Source organism: Grus americana, chromosome 28 (genome assembly GCF_028858705.1).
Source record: "Grus americana isolate bGruAme1 chromosome 28, bGruAme1.mat, whole genome shotgun sequence".
Taxonomy (NCBI): domain Eukaryota; kingdom Metazoa; phylum Chordata; class Aves; order Gruiformes; family Gruidae; genus Grus; species Grus americana.
In genome coordinates this window covers 2777038-2794695 of record NC_072879.1, presented here as the reverse complement: position 1 = coordinate 2794695, position 17658 = coordinate 2777038, and the positions used below count along the sequence as shown (strand labels likewise).

The 17658-nt window shown below is 39.7% G+C and overlaps 1 protein-coding gene across 8 annotated transcripts in view; it reads left to right on the top strand.

Annotated features, from left to right (window-relative positions):
* Positions 1-16280, top strand: part of ARHGEF18 (Rho/Rac guanine nucleotide exchange factor 18) — a 50577-nt gene extending 34297 nt beyond the window's left edge. For all 8 annotated transcript variants that reach the window (XM_054805590.1, XM_054805592.1, XM_054805589.1 and 5 more), the window contains 15 exons: positions 361-486; positions 1658-1775; positions 2196-2444; positions 3288-3364; positions 5430-5608; positions 6034-6125; positions 6432-6620; positions 7283-7420; positions 8477-8598; positions 9036-9092; positions 9775-9822; positions 10409-10876; positions 11591-11918; positions 13622-13744; positions 13836-16280. In XM_054805590.1, coding sequence (XP_054661565.1) covers positions 361-486; positions 1658-1775; positions 2196-2444; positions 3288-3364; positions 5430-5608; positions 6034-6125; positions 6432-6620; positions 7283-7420; positions 8477-8598; positions 9036-9092; positions 9775-9822; positions 10409-10876; positions 11591-11918; positions 13622-13744; positions 13836-13996 — 2475 coding nt within the window. In that variant the 3' untranslated portion in view covers positions 13997-16280. The remainder of the gene's footprint in view (positions 1-360; positions 487-1657; positions 1776-2195; positions 2445-3287; positions 3365-5429; positions 5609-6033; positions 6126-6431; positions 6621-7282; positions 7421-8476; positions 8599-9035; positions 9093-9774; positions 9823-10408; positions 10877-11590; positions 11919-13621; positions 13745-13835) is intronic.
* The last annotated feature ends 1378 nt before the right edge of the window (positions 16281-17658 follow it).

Below are 17658 nucleotides of genomic sequence, written 5' to 3'. Positions count from 1 at the left end.
CTCTCTTAACTTTAGCACTCATTCCCCTATGGAGTGGATACAATTTCTTTCATATACCATGACCGGTTTTTGCCCCTCACCTTTTACTTTCCTCAGTCTTTTTAAGTGCAGAGGCCTAGAAATACTTTTTTAAAATTCTCATTGTGACAACTATCATGTAATATTTGAGACCTTGTGGTATTCCAAACTCTCAGATGTCACACAGCATAAATCTCTCATTTCCGGTACAGAAGAAACTGAAATATTGAAGAAACATCTCAGAAATCAGTTACCATAAGAAATGTCTTAAATCTGGGTCTTGCGGTGGCTGTAGGTTTACTCTTAGTGATTCATGTCTTTCATACTTATATTTCCAACTAGTTTTCAGGTGAAAATGGGGAGAGAATGAAAGAAAAATACGGTGTGTTCTGTTGTGGCCACAATGAAGCTGTTAGTCACTATAAAGACCTGCTCCAAAGCAATAAGAAGTTCCAAAACTTAATAAAGGTAAACAACAACCAGAAATCTCACGTTCTGACTGCACAAAATATACTTGACCACTTCAAGTTTTATTTTGTACTTGAAGATCTCTTAAATTTGAATGAGCAGGGTTAGAGGCCCATTCTCATTATGTGAAGGGTTGTTAGCTTCGTGTATGTTAGATCTTTTGAGCTGTTTGAACACAAAGCTGCGATTAGCAGGTGTTAAACTTGAGGCAGGCCCTTGAGAGCACATAGGACCAGGGAACAGAGTATTTGTTCTATTCATGGCTCTATCGCTGACTGCCCTGCTGCGTCACCGTCTTTGTAAATTGGCTTCATAATAGATTAAATCAACGATAAATGCTGTTGATGAACTACTATAGAAAAAGCATGTACCTTTAGTCTACGTCATCTTTCCAAAACCAGAAGATTGGCTCCAGGGTGGTTTGTTTACCTGCTGTACGCTGTAACATACAATTAGTAGGAAGGGCTGAAGAGACACGGCCAGAGTGGAAGCCTGTAACCTGAATCTCAGATAGCATTGCACAGTCCTAAGTATTCTCATTTTCCAGTCATCAGTAAATGATACTGTGTGAACTTTCCAACATGGCTGTATACTTAAAGCTCTTCTTAACTAGGTGCCTTTAAAAGTGAGAACCTTTTACTTTCAAAGAACTACATAAGTGACAGAGTTGTAAAATACACAGCCTCAGTCCTTGTAAAGAAAGATCTTGGCACTGTGTTCATTCTGGTGCTTTACAGTCTTCCCTTTCTAAACAGAAACGTCTTTCTGTAGATCAGCCTACTGGTGAACATACAGTGGTAAAATAAACACTTAGTTTATTCATTACTGACATAATTTGGCTGTTAGGTGGTTGGGTCTGGTTTTAAAAATATAGTACTTTTCTATGTGTTTAAGGGCTGACCCTAACAATCAGTTAGCAAATAGGTGGTTAAACAGTTCAGATTTGGAATTTTCTCTGCTTGGCTCCAGATTTAGTTAACAGTAGTTGAAAATAATACCTAAATTATTTTTCTAGTAACAAAAGCAATTTTGATGTTGTCAGTTTTGCTTTAGTAAAAGAACGCAGCTTGTGCCTAACTGTACAAAAGAGTTTTGAGACAGAAAATGTGTGAATGGAGAAGCAAGGGACCAATATAGCAATGGGTATGATGGGTCTGCTTTGTTTTTCTAGAAAATCAGCAACTCTTCCATTGTGAGAAGACTTGGTGTTCAGGAGTGTATCCTCCTAGTTACACAGCGCATCACCAAATATCCAGTCTTGGTGGAACGTATTATTCAGAATACAGAAGGTAGGTTGTTTAATCTTTCCTAGAAGCCTCACAGTTGTCTCCTAATCCTTTTTCTTCTGTTTTTAGCATGTTCTTTCCTCAGGTGAGGCAGACAGGCTGGTACTGCCTTATACCTGCTTACGCACTTCTTTGTTAGCTGAAGATGCCGTTCCAGATGCAGATCCAGATCAGTCTCAACTCATCAGAGGGTCAAGAGCAGAGTTCAGTTTCACATCTACAACCACAAAATCATAATAGTTTTGACAAGCCTGTCAGTTCATTAGAGATTTAGAGGTTTAGGATATTTTATTTTATTTTTAAACTTCAGGTCTTAGGAAATACTGTTAGATGTTCAGTATGGAACCTGCTTGTTAAAATATGTTTGGGTGGCTAATACATTGCATTCCAGAGTTGAAAATGTGACTGTTACTCTTCTCATAGGTGGAACTAAAGATTATGAAGAGCTTACCCAGGCCCTTAGTTTAATTAAGGACACAATCACTCATGTAGATGCCATGGTAAATGAGTGTGAGAAGGGGCAGCGCCTTAAAGAGATTATGCATAAAATGGAGCTAAAATCATCTGTGAAATGCAAGAATGGGCTTTTTTTCCGGAAGGATGACATGGGACAGAGGCGGCTTCTACTGGATGGGATGCTGTACTGGAAAGCTGCATCAGGGCGACTCAAAGGTAAAGGACCAGGAAGGGGAAAAGTACAACTAGGAAACAAGATTTTTTTTTTTTTTTTCTTAGTAACTGTTTATTACTGATCGATTGAGTATAAAATAAGATGACAATAACTTGCTTGTTTAATAGGATATTGGAGGAAATAGCACTTGTTCTATTCTTGGCTTGTCCAATGAGCATCTCTATAATGGTGCATAAGTTCCTTATGCTGTTTGCTTATTATCTGTCTGATCTGCTTTCCAATTCAAGAGGGGGGTCTTTAGATAGGATACCTCAAAGCTTTGTCATCTGACTTAGTCTCCTGTGGAAAGACATTATCTTGTGCGAGCTCTAGTTCACACTTTGAAAAATTGTATCATGTCAACCCCACACCACCTTCATTCTGCGTAACGTCTGTTTTGCCAGAAAATCAAAACAGTGTCCATCAGGGAATATTTTAACAGCTTCGTTGCCCAGGTGTTCAAGGAGAAGCTTCAAAGGCACATAAAATGCAGCCAAGAGTAGGTGGTACTGTGAACTTCTGCAGTTCCAGAAGAATCTGCCGTCGAGGGAGATGTGTCCCCTCGTGAGTGTTTGAGTCAGTGTGTGTTTCATGCCTATGTAGGTGTTTTCAAGCTTTAAGTCAGCTCTATTTGCATTGTGCTGGTTATGCACAACTACAAACTGTCTGTGGACAACCCAAGTGGAAGGCAGTAGCAGACCCAATATTGCAAATGTTGGTGTGTTATTCCCTGACCCACAGGAAATTTAAGTCAAGTGATTTTTGAGTCTGGACTGGTCTTCCTGGTTTAAAATCTGTTTTGGTTTTTTTTTTCCTCTCTTTTTTTTCTTCTGTTGTCACTGTAGATATTCTGGCAGTCCTGTTAACTGATGTACTGTTGCTCTTACAAGAAAAGGACCAAAAATACACATTTGCATCAGTGGTAGGTATTGTTCTTATTTAATACTTAGAGTCTTTATGAAAGTGATAGTAACTACAGAAGAAATACAGTTATAGATGTTAGATACTTGTTATGGTAGGTTCAGAAGGAAAATTAAGTTAATAAACCAGCCAGCTATTATAGAATTAATTGAATTTTGTTAGGGTGCTATTTTGTACAGGTCATATGTTAAACATCCTAGAACTGTGCTTTGAAAGGCACTTGCAAGTAAAGTCTGCTTCTGTTTGTGAATGTGAAGGGAAGGAATCTTCCATTTCATTTAGGGATATGGTAACGATGATCACGGTAGCCTAAGATTTACTGGGGGCAGAGAACTTTCCTGAATTAAATGTAAAAAGCACTAAATGCAAATGTAATTACTGCAGCACTCTCAAACGCTCAGTGGATTTGCTTGCTTTTCTAGGGCATTTCCACTGGTGTCCTCAGAGCAGTTAGTTGTGTACGTTTTGTCCTGATCTTGTTCAGTTATGGCTGTAATAGAACCAGTAACAGAGAAACTATTTTATGTAATTGTTTTCTTGGATTTTTTTTTTTTTCCAAGACATTAACATTATAGCTGAATTCTAATAGCCAAAGCTATTTTGGTGACCTCAGGGCTGTAAAAGCAACTGCTTTTCAAATTAACCATCTTCTAATGCACAGAATGGGGATACTTTCACAAATCAGGATGGCTGGAAGTTGTTTCCTCTTGAACAGCATTAGGTGAACCTTTGAACAATAGTTCATATTATGACATTCACTCTGATAGACTAATTCTGCCCTGTTTTCCAAAACACATCTGAGCTATGAGCAGAAGAGCAAGTTCTGAGAGGTGGAAAACATACTTTTAATGTATGCTGCTTGGACTGTTGGGGCAGTTTATGACTGCCTTTGCTTTAAGATAAGTGTGAGTAGCTTACATTGAGGCTAAAGCATTGTTCCCAAGACATAAGAGCACGCATGTGTGTTCTTAGTATAGCTGTTCCACTGCGAGATCATGGCCTGGTTTATACTTCCCCTAGTAACTTTTCTGTGAGCACATATCACACAGTTGCTTATGACAGTCCTGAAAAGCTGATCTCTGCTACGTGGTGGGGTTTTTTCCCCTCCAGCAATATGCTCTGCGGTTATAGACTGATCAATTTTTTTGCATCTTTGTATGTATACAGTTTATTTGAAATTTAGATATCACTTCTCCATAGATAAATCAAGCAAGAGGAGCAAATGGATCTGCTCAGTGATTCTGTTTTTCCAGTGACCTCTGTTCATGGTTTGAGTTGCAGTACAGCTGCTCAGAGAAGTTGGCAGAACCTAGTGTTCCTGATGTCTGCATCACAGTTCAGTTTTCTTATCATTCCTCTAGATTATGCTGTGAAGGTTCAGCAGTTAAAAAGCTGTTTTCTTCTGGGGAGGATCTTTCTAGGCTACATACATTGGACCTGTGCTGTGTGAAACATAGATAGGTTTTTAGTAACTAATACCCCTACTGTAAATTTGTTTTCATTGCAAAGACTGACAGCTAATCCAGTTAATCCTCCGTTATACAATATACTACCTGTCACCTTGTTTTATTATTCACAGGGCCTGATGGCATGCTGTAGCACCTCTGTGTTATGTTTTTATTTCCTTTGTAGCTAACTTAGACCTTCAAACAATTCCTTTTGTTCTCTTCTTTCACTTCACGTATGTCATTAAGGTTGTTGTTTTCTTTTTCAAATTTTGTTTTTGCCTGGTTTTAAGCAAAATTTTTGAGCCTGTTTTTCACTTCCAGGACCAAGTGGGAATCCTCAGGTGTTTAAATTGATAGAATTTAATATTCAACCAGGTACCAAGACCTCTTGGTTTTGAAATGTACGTTCTTCATTCCATGTTTTGATTTATGGTTGATAAGTAAAAAATGACAATGTCAAAAGTGTCATGTGAAGAGACCATAAGCAATAAAGTTATAGTGTTGTGATGTTATGGCTCATGGTGGCCCTGTATAAGTAGGAAGACAGGGGGAGCTGGGAAGCACAAACCCTAAAGAATGTATATAATGTAATGCAATAAATGATATTTTGTTTTACAGGACTCTAAACCACCAGTTATCTCGTTGCAAAAGTTGATTGTAAGAGAGGTAGCTAATGAGGAAAAGGCAATGTTCTTAATCAGCGCTTCCTTAGAAGGGCCAGAAATGTATGAAATTCACACAGGCTCGAAGGAGGAGAGGAATTCCTGGATGGCACACATCCGCAGAGCTGTAGAAAGGTAAATTATGGGTGAAACCCAAGGGCTTGATTTCTTGCTCATCAGTCTTCTCTTTGCAGGACTCGTAGGTGTAAATTTATCATAAAAATACATTTCACTATACCTAAACTCTATTTGTAAGACTGAAGCGTGCAATTCTGTTTGTGTTCGTTGGGTAGAAGCCTCTCATAAAGATACAGTAAAAATCAGCCAAAGACACTGTTCTGTTTGGGTTTGGTTGTTTGTTGGTTTTTTTTTTTTTCAAATAATCAAAAAATTTGGTTCACTGATGTCAAATGCAACAGGGCTTTGGATAAGGGAGGAAGATTGACACACAAGATAAGCCACATCCTAGGCAAACGCTTCAGGTTGAATCCTGAGATGGTTTTAAGTTATCTAATGTGAATGTGGAAATCAAACATCTATCTGTCTGCCCTTTTTTACAGCTGTCCTGATGAAGAAGGAGGAACGTTTAATGAGCCTGAAACAGAGAGGAGACTGGCTGAAGCAAGAGCTGCTAAGTTAAAAGATTTTCAAGGTAATGACTTAGTTACATATTCCACGACCTTCTCAGCATCAGTTGTGATTTATGACTGCCTTATTTTTTTTGTCACATGATGTGATCAAATTTCTCCTTCATAAGTCTTTCAAGGTAGTGCAAGATTATATAGAAATAGTTGTGAAGTCTAATAAGCTTTGTATGCTCCCTGAGTTTTCCCCTTAACTGTTAATTATATCTCTGCATTTGATGCTCTGACCATAAAATGCATAATAATCTTCCAAATTGAACATTGTACTCTGACAGTGATTAGGAAGGCAGAACTGAGTTTGTTTCTTCCTTTAGAGCGTTTGAACATGAAAGATGACCTGATTATGCAAAGTCTGATTGAGAAGCAACAGATTTATCTAGAAATGTCTGAAATGAATGGCTTTGAAGACCATTCCCAAGGATCCCGATCTAGGCTACTTCTTCGGGGGGATATCTCGGAAAACTTGCAAGGAGAGGCTATTTTGAAGTCTGCAGTGACAGAAGGTAAATGCAACGTGGGAATGCGTATGCATTTGCTCTGACACAGGGGTGGGGATAAGCACGTAGGATCTAAGTACAGATCCTGAAATTCATCCTGTAATAACATAATACTTTTATGTAACACTGTTCAGACTTCCTTATTCTCAGAATCAATCTGCAAGATAGGTAAAATGCACCTCTGTGTTTAGGTAGAGGACCTGCTTGGATTTTTTTATTTTTAAGGATCAACCAGTGTAGTCTTAGGATGAGGCTATTCAGATGGGTAACTGAGTGCTCTAATAATACACCCATCCTGAAATATAATATTATATGAGGGTTATATATTTAGATAGGCTATTTTAATCTAGTATATTTAGAAAGAAAATAAACACATAGTTTTTATTTTGGGGGAAAAAAAAAACCCACCAAACAAAAAAACCCCAACACTCAAGGCATGATAATCTAACTTGCAGTCAAGGGAGAGGTCATATTTATATGTGCAATATGAAAATCCTGTCCTAAAGAGCTAGTCACAAAGGAAAATTCATCTGTGCTGCCAGAAATATCTCAAACTGCCTGATCTTTTAATGTACTTAATGGTTGATTTTATTTTTTTTTTTAGTGTGATGCATTTGTCTCGCTGTGTAGACATGACTGTTTACATGACATGTTCTCCTCTTTCCTAGCTGAAAATCTCCAGAACCTTATCTTCACTCACTTAGGCAATGGATCCTGTCAGCCTGAGGACGGCTCTGGGTCAGGACTCCCCAGGAGAGCAGAGACCTTTGGAGGATATGACAGTAGTCCCTCAATTTCAAATAAAAGTAAGAAAGGGGACCATTCAGCATTCTTCTGAGCTGCTTAACTCTTTACTGTGTTTCTCTGTAGAGAGAATAAGAACAATTAATTAAGTGAGGTTCTGATACACAGAAGCTTCCCCAGGCTCTAAGAGGAGGATAAGAGCAAATTTCTAGCATGTAGTATTAGCATGTTGTATCTTTTGCTTCCAATCCCAACACTAGAGACCAGAGTAGGGCTCTCAGTTGGTGTTATGCTAAGGGCGTTACCTTTACCCATACTTTCTAATTACTATAATTCCACACAGAATTTTAATTCTGTTGGGGGGGGGGGGAATGAGCTTGACTTGAAAATCTAGGGGATTTGAATTCATCTGTCTGCTTTTATTATTGAATCATGAAAACTTTTTTTCCACTTTCTTTTGTAGCTGCAGTCACTAAAGGGTCACTGAATCCTTAGCTAATATAAATTGTCCTTTTGGCACAAGTGCTTTATCAGTTAATTAATGAAATGAATGGAAATACTAAATACTATTTATCTCCATTTTTGCTTCATGCATTTACTGAAAAATAAAATGGTCTTTATTTCACTGGTTGTTAATCTCTAGGATACTTTCTGTTGTCTCTGAAAGGCTATATATGTGTCTCATCCTACATGTGCTTTATACAGTACAGTTTCCATCTCCCCCCACCTCCTTCCACTCTTACAGTGGTGCTGCTTTGAATAGAAGCTTTCTACTAACATGTGTTGCATGTTACAAGCTTGCAATTCTGGTAGCCACAGATGATCATTTTCATGCATATATTGTGGTTGCTTCACTTAAAATAGTGTAGTGTAACTTGAACTTACTCTCCCTATTCGTCTTAACCTATTCTCCTCAAGTTTTTATGCTTTTTTTTTTTCAGCAGTCCTACTCGTCACTGTTGTCTGCTCTTCCACTTTGAATCAGCATGGATGAGCCATGCAGTTGCATATTGGTTTCAACTTCAAGTCACAATTTTTTTTGTGCTTACTTTGTTATGCAGTGAGTTTTCATAGGCCCTGTGCTGGTGCGAGCTACTCACACTCCGCTCTTCTTTCAGGTGGTAGTTTTAGGAAGAACAGTGGTAGTGACCAGAGACAGTGCGACTGGAGAGGCCCTGCAGTAAGTTCAGATGTGCAACTCCATGATCTCCCTTCTGAGGCAGAAGAAGGATCTCAAACCGTATGTTGGGCTTAAGTATGATTTAAATGCATTTCCTCACGTTCTTCATCGTAATAATGGTGCAGAAGAAATCTCGCAAGGGTGAAAGTCGTAATACCTGGCGGGGCTAGGCTGTAACAGAGTTCTGTCTGCCAAATCACTAGACTCTAAGGATGTTTTGTGGGGTGAGTTGATAGCTTAGCACTTAAGAGGCATGATAATGTGGGTTTATATTTGTTCATTTGATGCTGTATTGTTAACGCTAGCCTTAATCACCATGCATCTGTTTCAGCCTGGCCTCTGATTTAAGTATTTTTGTGATGTATCCTTCAATGTATTGGAGTGATTTCTGCTCCAGCAGTAAACACTGTTCGCTAATGAGATGAACCCTTCCAACTTGTTCTGACAATGCCCGACAAGTGTCCCTAGCACAGACGTTGTTTTTGTCTTTTTTACAGAGTGATGTAACAGGGCTGGATGACAGCAGTGGGTTTCAGCCCACCATAGAGTCTCAGGTATGTTACTTCTGCTGTTAGGAACTCTAATGGGAAATAGCTATATTATAATAATAGCATGCAAACGCAAAACAAACATACAAAAAAAAAAAAAAACCACCTCACCAATACCCTCAGTATTCGTAATGTCTGTGGAACCACAAGCACGTTACAGCCTGTACCTTATAACTCTAATGCATTATGAATGCAGAGATAAAGGTCCCATTAGAAAACAAAGATGGGTTCTGGGTACAGACACATGCATTTCAGAGAGCTGGCCGGCTACTTTTCCTGCATCTTTAGAGGGATTGCATGTTCTCAGCTCACTGATGAAACTTGCCTCTGAATCTCCCGTGAGTGCTATACCTGTGTAGTGATTCAGTGCTAGAGCATGGGAGGAAGCGATCATTAAATAGCTCATGTGAAGAAAACTGACGATGAAGATTGTTGCCTGGAATCCCAGTGAGATTTGCTGGGCGCTGATTTACATCTGTGCAAGGACTAATACACTGAAATTCATTGTGCATATTGTTCTCTTAGCTGTTACTGTTAGAGCACTCTTGTAGCCAGGCTTCCATTGTGTGCAGTTTTGTACAGATCCCATTGATTGTGTTCACTGTTTAAAAAAAAAAAAAAAGTGTAAAGCATCAAAACAGAGCTCTGTTCAAGTGTCTAATGTCTTTTTTCCTCCCCTCCTCTTCAGCTTGTTCAAAGGATACAAACGCTGTTACAGTTGCTGTTCAGTCTTCAGGTAAACCACTATTTACTATCTAAGAGGTTTGTTAGGCATTAAATGTAATAAAATTTATGCAGGTGTGGAGAGGAGCTACTTGAAAATATCCCCTAAAACTAGAGTGAAGTGCGGAATTTAAGACCTGAGACTCAAGGAAACAAACACTGCGTCTGATATTTTGAAGGAAGAGTTAGAACTGTTGTCTTAAGTAATAGTTTCCTTTTTTCTGCTCACTTTAATGCAATTCTTTTACTACTTTGAGCTCCATCTTATCTCCATGCTCATTTCTTCTTAAAATTGTTGTTGATACACACGTGTGTGTAGGTATTAGTTGTTTTTACTGTAACCTTGTAATATTTTGACTGATTGGATTCAGTGTATTAACTCTAGGTGCAAGAAATGTTAATTTTTACATACATAACTTATTTGCTTAGCCATCTTTACTATCGTGTCAGTCACGATGGGCTGTGCAAGCTGGAAGTTAGATCTCTTGAAGACAAAAGTCTCTGCAATCTAATCTGGTAGATGCTGTTGTCTTTTGTTTAGCTGCACATGGTTTTTTGAACCCATGTGCCTTATGCCAAACTTCTTATTTCCCCTCCAGGCAGTGATATCTCAGCAGGACAGCTACATTGAGATGCAACGAGCCACCATGGTAGACCGGGAGAAGCAATACCGGCTGCAGTCTACACGAGGCAATCTGCTGCTAGAGCAGGAGAAACAGCGAAACTTTGAAAAACAGAGAGAAGAACTGATGAATGTTCAGAAACTTCAGAGCCAGCTGAAGCTGGAGCAGCAACGCCTGGAACGGGAAAGGAGTCGGCAGCAGAGGGAATTTGAAAGCACAGAAGGCCGGCTGCAGGCACGTGAAGAGGAGACTCGGCAGCTGAGAGAGAAGTTGAATCAGGAGAGGGAAGAACTCGAGAGGCAGCGAGAGGCCTATCAGCATGACCTAGAGAGACTGCGGGAAGCTCAGAGAGCAGTTGAGAAAGAGAAGGAGCGTCTAGATCAGCTAAGGAAGCTGAAGAAGCAGAACACTCTGTCAGGCACATTCTCCCCAGAAATGGGACAGGTGAGGAATTTGTTTTCTTGGAGCTTTATTTCTGTTAACCTGCTTGCCTCTGAATGAAGGTTGCCCTTTTTGCAGCGCTAACCCATGTTCGCTTTTTTCCGGGTTCTCCTTGAACCATCATCTGAAGTAGCTGGTGATGGCTACTGTCAGGGAGGTCAGAGCTTGGGAGTTCCTCAGAGTCTGTGAAATTCCACCCAGACATATATGGTAATGAGAAATTTTTTTTAAAAAAGATAGAGAATAAGTTCTTTTTGAACATGGCTGACTGAGGATTTTTTTTTTTTTAATACAGATGCTGCCCTATTACGGGCAGGTGATTGCAGAAGGTGTGCTACATTCTACAGTTGATTACTAAAAGTATTTCTTATGTTTCAAAATGTGAAGGTTAGGGTCTGATTAAACTGTCTCATTTGTTACGATCTTAAAGTCCTGCTTTCTGTCCATCCCATCATCACCTAATGTGGTACGCTTTTGACTTCCTTTGCTAGATGCAGTATTAAGCAGCCTGGAGCTGCTGAGGTTCTTCTCAGTGTTCAAGGACTTATAATCTTGCTCTTCCTTCTGTTTGCCACCGTGCTTTGGGCTTCATGTGACCTGTTGCATTTTTTTACTAGAAAGCGCTTTATGTTCTCAGGGCTGAGGGTGTTCTCTCCTCCTCCTGTCTTAGAGGGTGAAAACACCCGTTTGACTTAGAATGCCTTTTTCCTCCTGTAGAAGCAGATGCTAAGTCATTCTGCTAGCTTCAATGGAGAAGGGGTTGAACCATCTCCCCCCATCTTGAAAACCTCTGTGAGAGTGAGTGTCTCTGGGATGGATTACCTGGAACGGACAGACTTGGTTCGCAGGGACAGTACCACCCTGGAGAATCGTCCGGTTCTTGCATTGAAGAATGAAGTGCCAATACATCTCCTGAGCGCGACTAATCAGATACAGAAACCAGCTGCAGTCCAGCAGCAGATTCCTACTAAGCTGGCCACTTTTACAAAAGGAAGCAAAGAGAAAGGTGGGAAGAACAAAGCATCTCATAGGACAGACAGTTCAGGTAAGTGTATTTAAATGCATTTCTGATCTCTGCCAGCATCACAGGAAGACAGAACACTGGAGTTTAAACCTCTGGCTACCTGTGTGGAACCCAGAAATTAATATGCTACAAAATGTTAGTGTGCTTACTGCAGTTAGCAGGCTTTTAAAAATCTTGTTAGGAATAGGTATGCCATTTAAATTGGAAATACAGCCCAAAGAGATAATGTTGAAAATGAAGTTCTGTAATCCAACAGGACAGAATATGTTGAGCGTTTGTAAACCTGGATGTAAAATCTTGTTGCCTAACTGCAGTGGTAAAGGAAAAGGGCAACTGTTTTGCTTGTTCTGCATGAGGGAAATGTGGTTTAACCTTTTCTCACTATCTGTCCAGAATTGTAAGGACATTGTATGCAATGCCTTTCTTAGCACCAGTAAGTCATTAAATACAGATTTCCAGGCCAGAATTGAGATACTGTGTGTGTTGTAGAGTTGAAAGGGCCTATTTTTTTCAGAAATAGAAGCAAATAAAATTACAGTCACCCTGTCACGGTGTAATTTCTGCTGCTAACTGCTAGGTACTAAAGTAGTGATCTTTGCCAATGACAGACACAGTAAAAACCACTTTTTCTCTACTGCTTAAAATAGCCTTACTGCCAGCTTAGGAGAATGGCCTATAATTTTAAGGTACAAAATTATCTTTTTAGCTTTGTGTAGGATTCAGACTTGGCAAGCTTACCCATCACTTGGGCCTACACTGCTATCATGGACTTGGGGCCAAACCTGTCTAGGGAGGGGAGGGGGAAAGTCTTCTGCGCATTGTAGAAACGTCTGTCTCTGTCAGGCCTAAAGTTTAGTTCAATTACAAACTAACTTACATTTTTGCACTTAAATGAAATCTAATACCCTCTTACCCTGAATACCAAATGCTGGTAAATGAGAAAATAAAGTTCTAATACCACATCTCCCTCAGTTTATTTTTAATAGCTCTTATATAATGATCTCTGCAGTGGAAATTTACTTAATGGTGTTTTTCTGGAATTTATATGAAAGGAATGAAACACAAATATATTGGTCTCTATTCTCTCATGAGCATTAGCAGGATGCATGCTTGTTACGTCTGTATGTAGACCTTAGAATAAAATGGAACAAGACTTTCTGTACCAGAGGCAAAATACCATGTATTGAATTTGGGTTTTGTGACATGTAAGGAATGTGCACTGAGAGGAGTTCTTTGGATCCAGAATGACCATTTCATGAATTGCTTTTATTGTTGAAATTAAGAAACTGGCAGGCCATAACACCAGAATCAACGTACTCTGGTGCTGAGCAGCTGTGAGACAGATGGAGAGCAGAGACAAAAGTTCATCACCGTCCTGCCTGTTAAAAGTAGCGCCAATAGCTGTTGGTATTTGAATGCTAAAGACAGAGATTTTTATTTTTTTTCTCTGCTGTTCTTTATAATACTAAGTTTTAAATCTGTGGTTGTCAGGGGCTGCTAGGGACTGAATTAGAAGTCCTCAAGGAAGAGGAGAGAGAAAGTATTCATGGTTTAAACAGCTGAAGAGAAAATTTAAGTAACTTGCCACAGAAGCACCAGCTCTTCGTGGTATAGCAGCTTCCTCAGATATGCAAAGGTGTCAATACAGTGGGCCCCAGCACAAAATAGTGACACTGTGAAGTACTGCTAGCCTCAAATACTAATTTGTAAAATATTTTCTTTAGCATCTGTTGATCAGAAGCAGCTGCTTCCCCTCAGGCTCGGTGGACGAGAGGAGGGTGTCCTGAGAGGCAGACGATCAGCAAGTCCAGTCCTCCCAAGCAGCCAGACCACTGCGTTCCAGCCAGGTACGTCTTGCCCGACTTGCAAGTCTGTGGAAATGCATCAGGCTCTCTGTGCAGTGTCATGAATTTGTCTTCTTCCGTTTTTTTTCTATAGAATTGTATGGCCCTACAGACGCTCAGCCAGAAGCGCTTTCTTCTGCCTCAGCAAACCTATTCAAGTCCAATAACGTTCCTGTTCAGACCCTGGTGACCCCTCAGCCGAGTCCATTAAATGTGCAAGATGATACCAGCAAAGAAGATGTAATTTTCTTCTAATTGTTTCCATTTAAAGATTAATCTTTTGACATACTGTTTCAAGAACTCAGGCTCCAGTGTTCAACGTGACAGAGACCTGACATGGATGTCTTTTCATCCCTGCCCTGTTACTACTAGCAAGGACCAGACCAGGATTACTGTTTGACTTTGTTGGTTTCTCTGCCAGCAGCTCAGAATGAGGGCACAGTAGTAAGAATTTGCTTTTAAATTCTCCAAACATGGAAATGTATTGACACATGGCATGGGTATATAAATTCAGAGCATATTAAAATGCTGCCACTTATTGTAATTTGCTCTTCTCGGAGAATGTACGCTCTTTGAGGGCACCATGTTGTAAATTGTTATCGTTGATGTTGAACCGCCCAGATTTTTATGTAAAAAGTTTTAGTAGTAGGCCCCAAAATGGCTGCAAATTTTTAAATCCACAGGTACGTGGTCGGTAATGGATTACGCTAACAGCGTCTTGATAACTAGTTGACTAGCAAGCCAGTCTCCTCACAGCCAGGTGTGACAGACACTGTGATACCTGCTCACAAGAGCCAGACCAGCATCTCGGTTTCTTTAGTGAATTCAGTGGAGCACACGCTCAGAGGCCAGGTACAGTGGAAGAGAGAAAGTAAGCTTCTTAACAGAGTCTTCATGGGTCAGGAGCTCCACCTGCTTGTGGATGAGAAGGATCGGACATGGGAGAACATGCAACGGTAATGAAGAGTTGGACTAAATGCACATTTGATCGTCCGTCATCTTGCCCAGGGATGCCCATCTCCTTGGAGACACTGGGTAGCTCTCCATGTTAGTGAGAGCGGTACAGATTCCCAAGCAAAACTCATGAGTTGGTTCAGCATGAACTTAGAGACTTGGATTTTGTTGTTTGCTGAAGACATGTGTAAGAAGTGTTTGAATGCAGTAATTTATTGTCCTGTTTAATCCTAAGTTTTCTGCATCTTTTGTTTGTCTGTTAACTTGTTGAGACTTTACTCCAAGTACCAGAAGATATCAAAGCTGCTGTTACTGCAGAGACTTGTCTGCAGCACTGTGTTAGGAATGAAGGGAATAAGAACTGTTTGGTTTTAAAATTAAAAATAATAATAATAAATACTCTTAGCTAAACCTATGTTGGTTTAGCTGCTTACAGCTAAACCAGCTTTGATACCTCTTGTTAAATGGGTCAGTTCTTAATCATGAAATGGTGATGATATTAAGTGTTCTGCTCAAAAGGCATTATTTCCCTTTGTAGTAATTTGCACAGTCATTTTGTTGTATTCTATTACTTCACTCTGTATCTCAGTTCTTTATTACGCACATCGCTTAAGGATGTGTTGAATATATGTTGAATGTGACCGGTCAGATACATTGTGCACGGAGAGATTGTTTAGAGGGTATTATTACAGAATTAAAGGAATCAGTATCTCAGAGCTTAAAAACTTGGGTTAATACCTTTCAGAGCATGATTGATAATAGATTGTTTTGGTGGGGTTTTTTTCATATCTTTAGCTCTGGTTTAAAGTGATATTTAGCAGCAGTGGATGGAGTGCCTGGTCAGTTCTCCATCCAGTCACATCACAATGACATCGAACGGCAATTTGTCAGTCTCCTCGAATCGTTGATGCTGTCTCAGTGGTTAGCCCCTATGCAGTGTTAGTAGCGTTCTTTAAGGTCATAACTTCACTTTGCTTGAAAGTTTTAAAATTATTTCAGTAGTTACAGTGCAAGAAACATAAATTTTCAGCAGAAAATACAGAGGTTATTTTCAAGTGGTGATAATCTGGGTTAATGTCTTCAGACAAGAAATGGAAAAATCCAAATTTACTGGCCAGTGTGAGAGGGGAAAGATAAGCTACAGAACACCGAATTGTTCTTAGGGAGCAAGCACTCCTTGCTGTAACACTTCTTGGATTTAAGGGTCTTTTTCTTCCCTAAATGATACTGGTATAAACCTGAAGCAATGGCACTGGGTTCAATGCGAGGAAGCTCCAAACCATCAAGTTTGTTACCAGACTGGTGATACTCCCCCACCACCTAACAAATTATTATGATGAAACTGGACAAACTTCATTGTAATACCAAAGGACTGCTTGGTAAATCATCAGTATTGCAGAATTTACGCAGATTATCAGTGGCTACATTTGCAGAAAACAGTATGGGGAACATAGTGACTCTTGCGTTGTGATACAATGTTGATGGTGGTTAGAACATAGTTCTACTCTATATTCTTTTTTTTTTTTTTTTGCATTCCTGAAAGCTAGGTTGGAATCGAGGGGAATTCTTCTTAAAATTAATGTAACTTCAGATCAAGCCAGCATGTGAAACCCAGCAGCTCTATAGGACTGATTTTTTTTCAATCAGCTGATGCAGAGACTCCAGTCATCTCCGATATCCGTGTAATTTCTCCTGTAAGCAGACAGTGAAGCACCAAGATTGCTCAGTATGTTCTCTCCTTCCTGCTGTGGCTTGGGCCACTCCTAGTGAAAACTCTATGCCCCTATTGCCTTAAATTACCAGGTTTTTAGGAGTTTTAGCCTAAAGCTAAGTTGCATCAGTGGAATAAACCACCTCAACCAAAGAGGGATGTCTCTGGGTATTTGAAAACAATTTTTGGAAACATTTATTTAGTTTAATTTTGTGCCTGTCCTAAAGTATGGGAGAGAGTGTTCTGTGAAGGAGTTTTGTCTACTTTCTTCTGTGCAGTGAGTGAACTCAGATATAGAACAGTGACATCTGGAAAATAAAGTCTGCAGTGAGGTCTCATTTCTTTTAATGTTTTAACTTAAACGTAACTGTTTTATTACTCGTCCTCAGCAATGCTTCCACTAAGTTCTGGCTGTTAGCAAACAGTCGTGGGACTGTTACAGGCTAGGCTGTTGGTTCAGCACCCCAAAAGCTCCTTGGAATATGGGTCTTCAATCTGTAACTGGGAAATGACCTTAAAAGTCATTATCTGTCTTCAAAACACATGTCTAGCTGCAGCTAGCTTTATGAAAACTCTTTTCACCTTGAATAGAGACCGCATCTTCTTTCACTCAGGTCAAAATAGTTTAAGTGCCATACTGGTGTTCATGTGGAGGTTAGAATTAGCAAATGCTGTGAAATTGCTAAAAGTGTGGTGAAATTGCTCCGGTGTTTACCAGAGTATGGAAACATTTGTAGAAGGCTGAGGGAAACGAGTGAAAGATTTTCTTTAAATGAATAAGGGGTGGTCACTTCACTTTTGCAAAACAGAATCTGTGAAATTGTTATGGAATCGCTCCTATTGAGTGAACTAGTTTGGGACTTTTCACTCAAATCTCGTTCCTAGAAAAATTACTCTTCTAGGCAAATTAGGTTGCAAAATACTGCTGTGTCCTGGGCTAAGTAACCTGCTACTGATGCTGGGTAATACCCTTTCCATTTGACTTTTCAATTACTTCAGATAAAAGTTTCTTTTACTTGGTATCTGCGAGTTAGTTCAAAATTCTCTGCCTCCTGGTGCGTTTTGGCATCTTTCTGAGCTCTGGGCTATGGAGGAAATCGCTTTGAACTGCCTTCTCCTTCGCTTTGTGTCACAACCTTAAAATTATTGTCATGTTTGCCCTTTAATATTGTGATGTTGCAATGTGGAGGCTGTTTCTGTGGTTCCGATTTTCAGTTTTAACTCTGGTGTAAAAAAAAAAAAAAAAAGACGT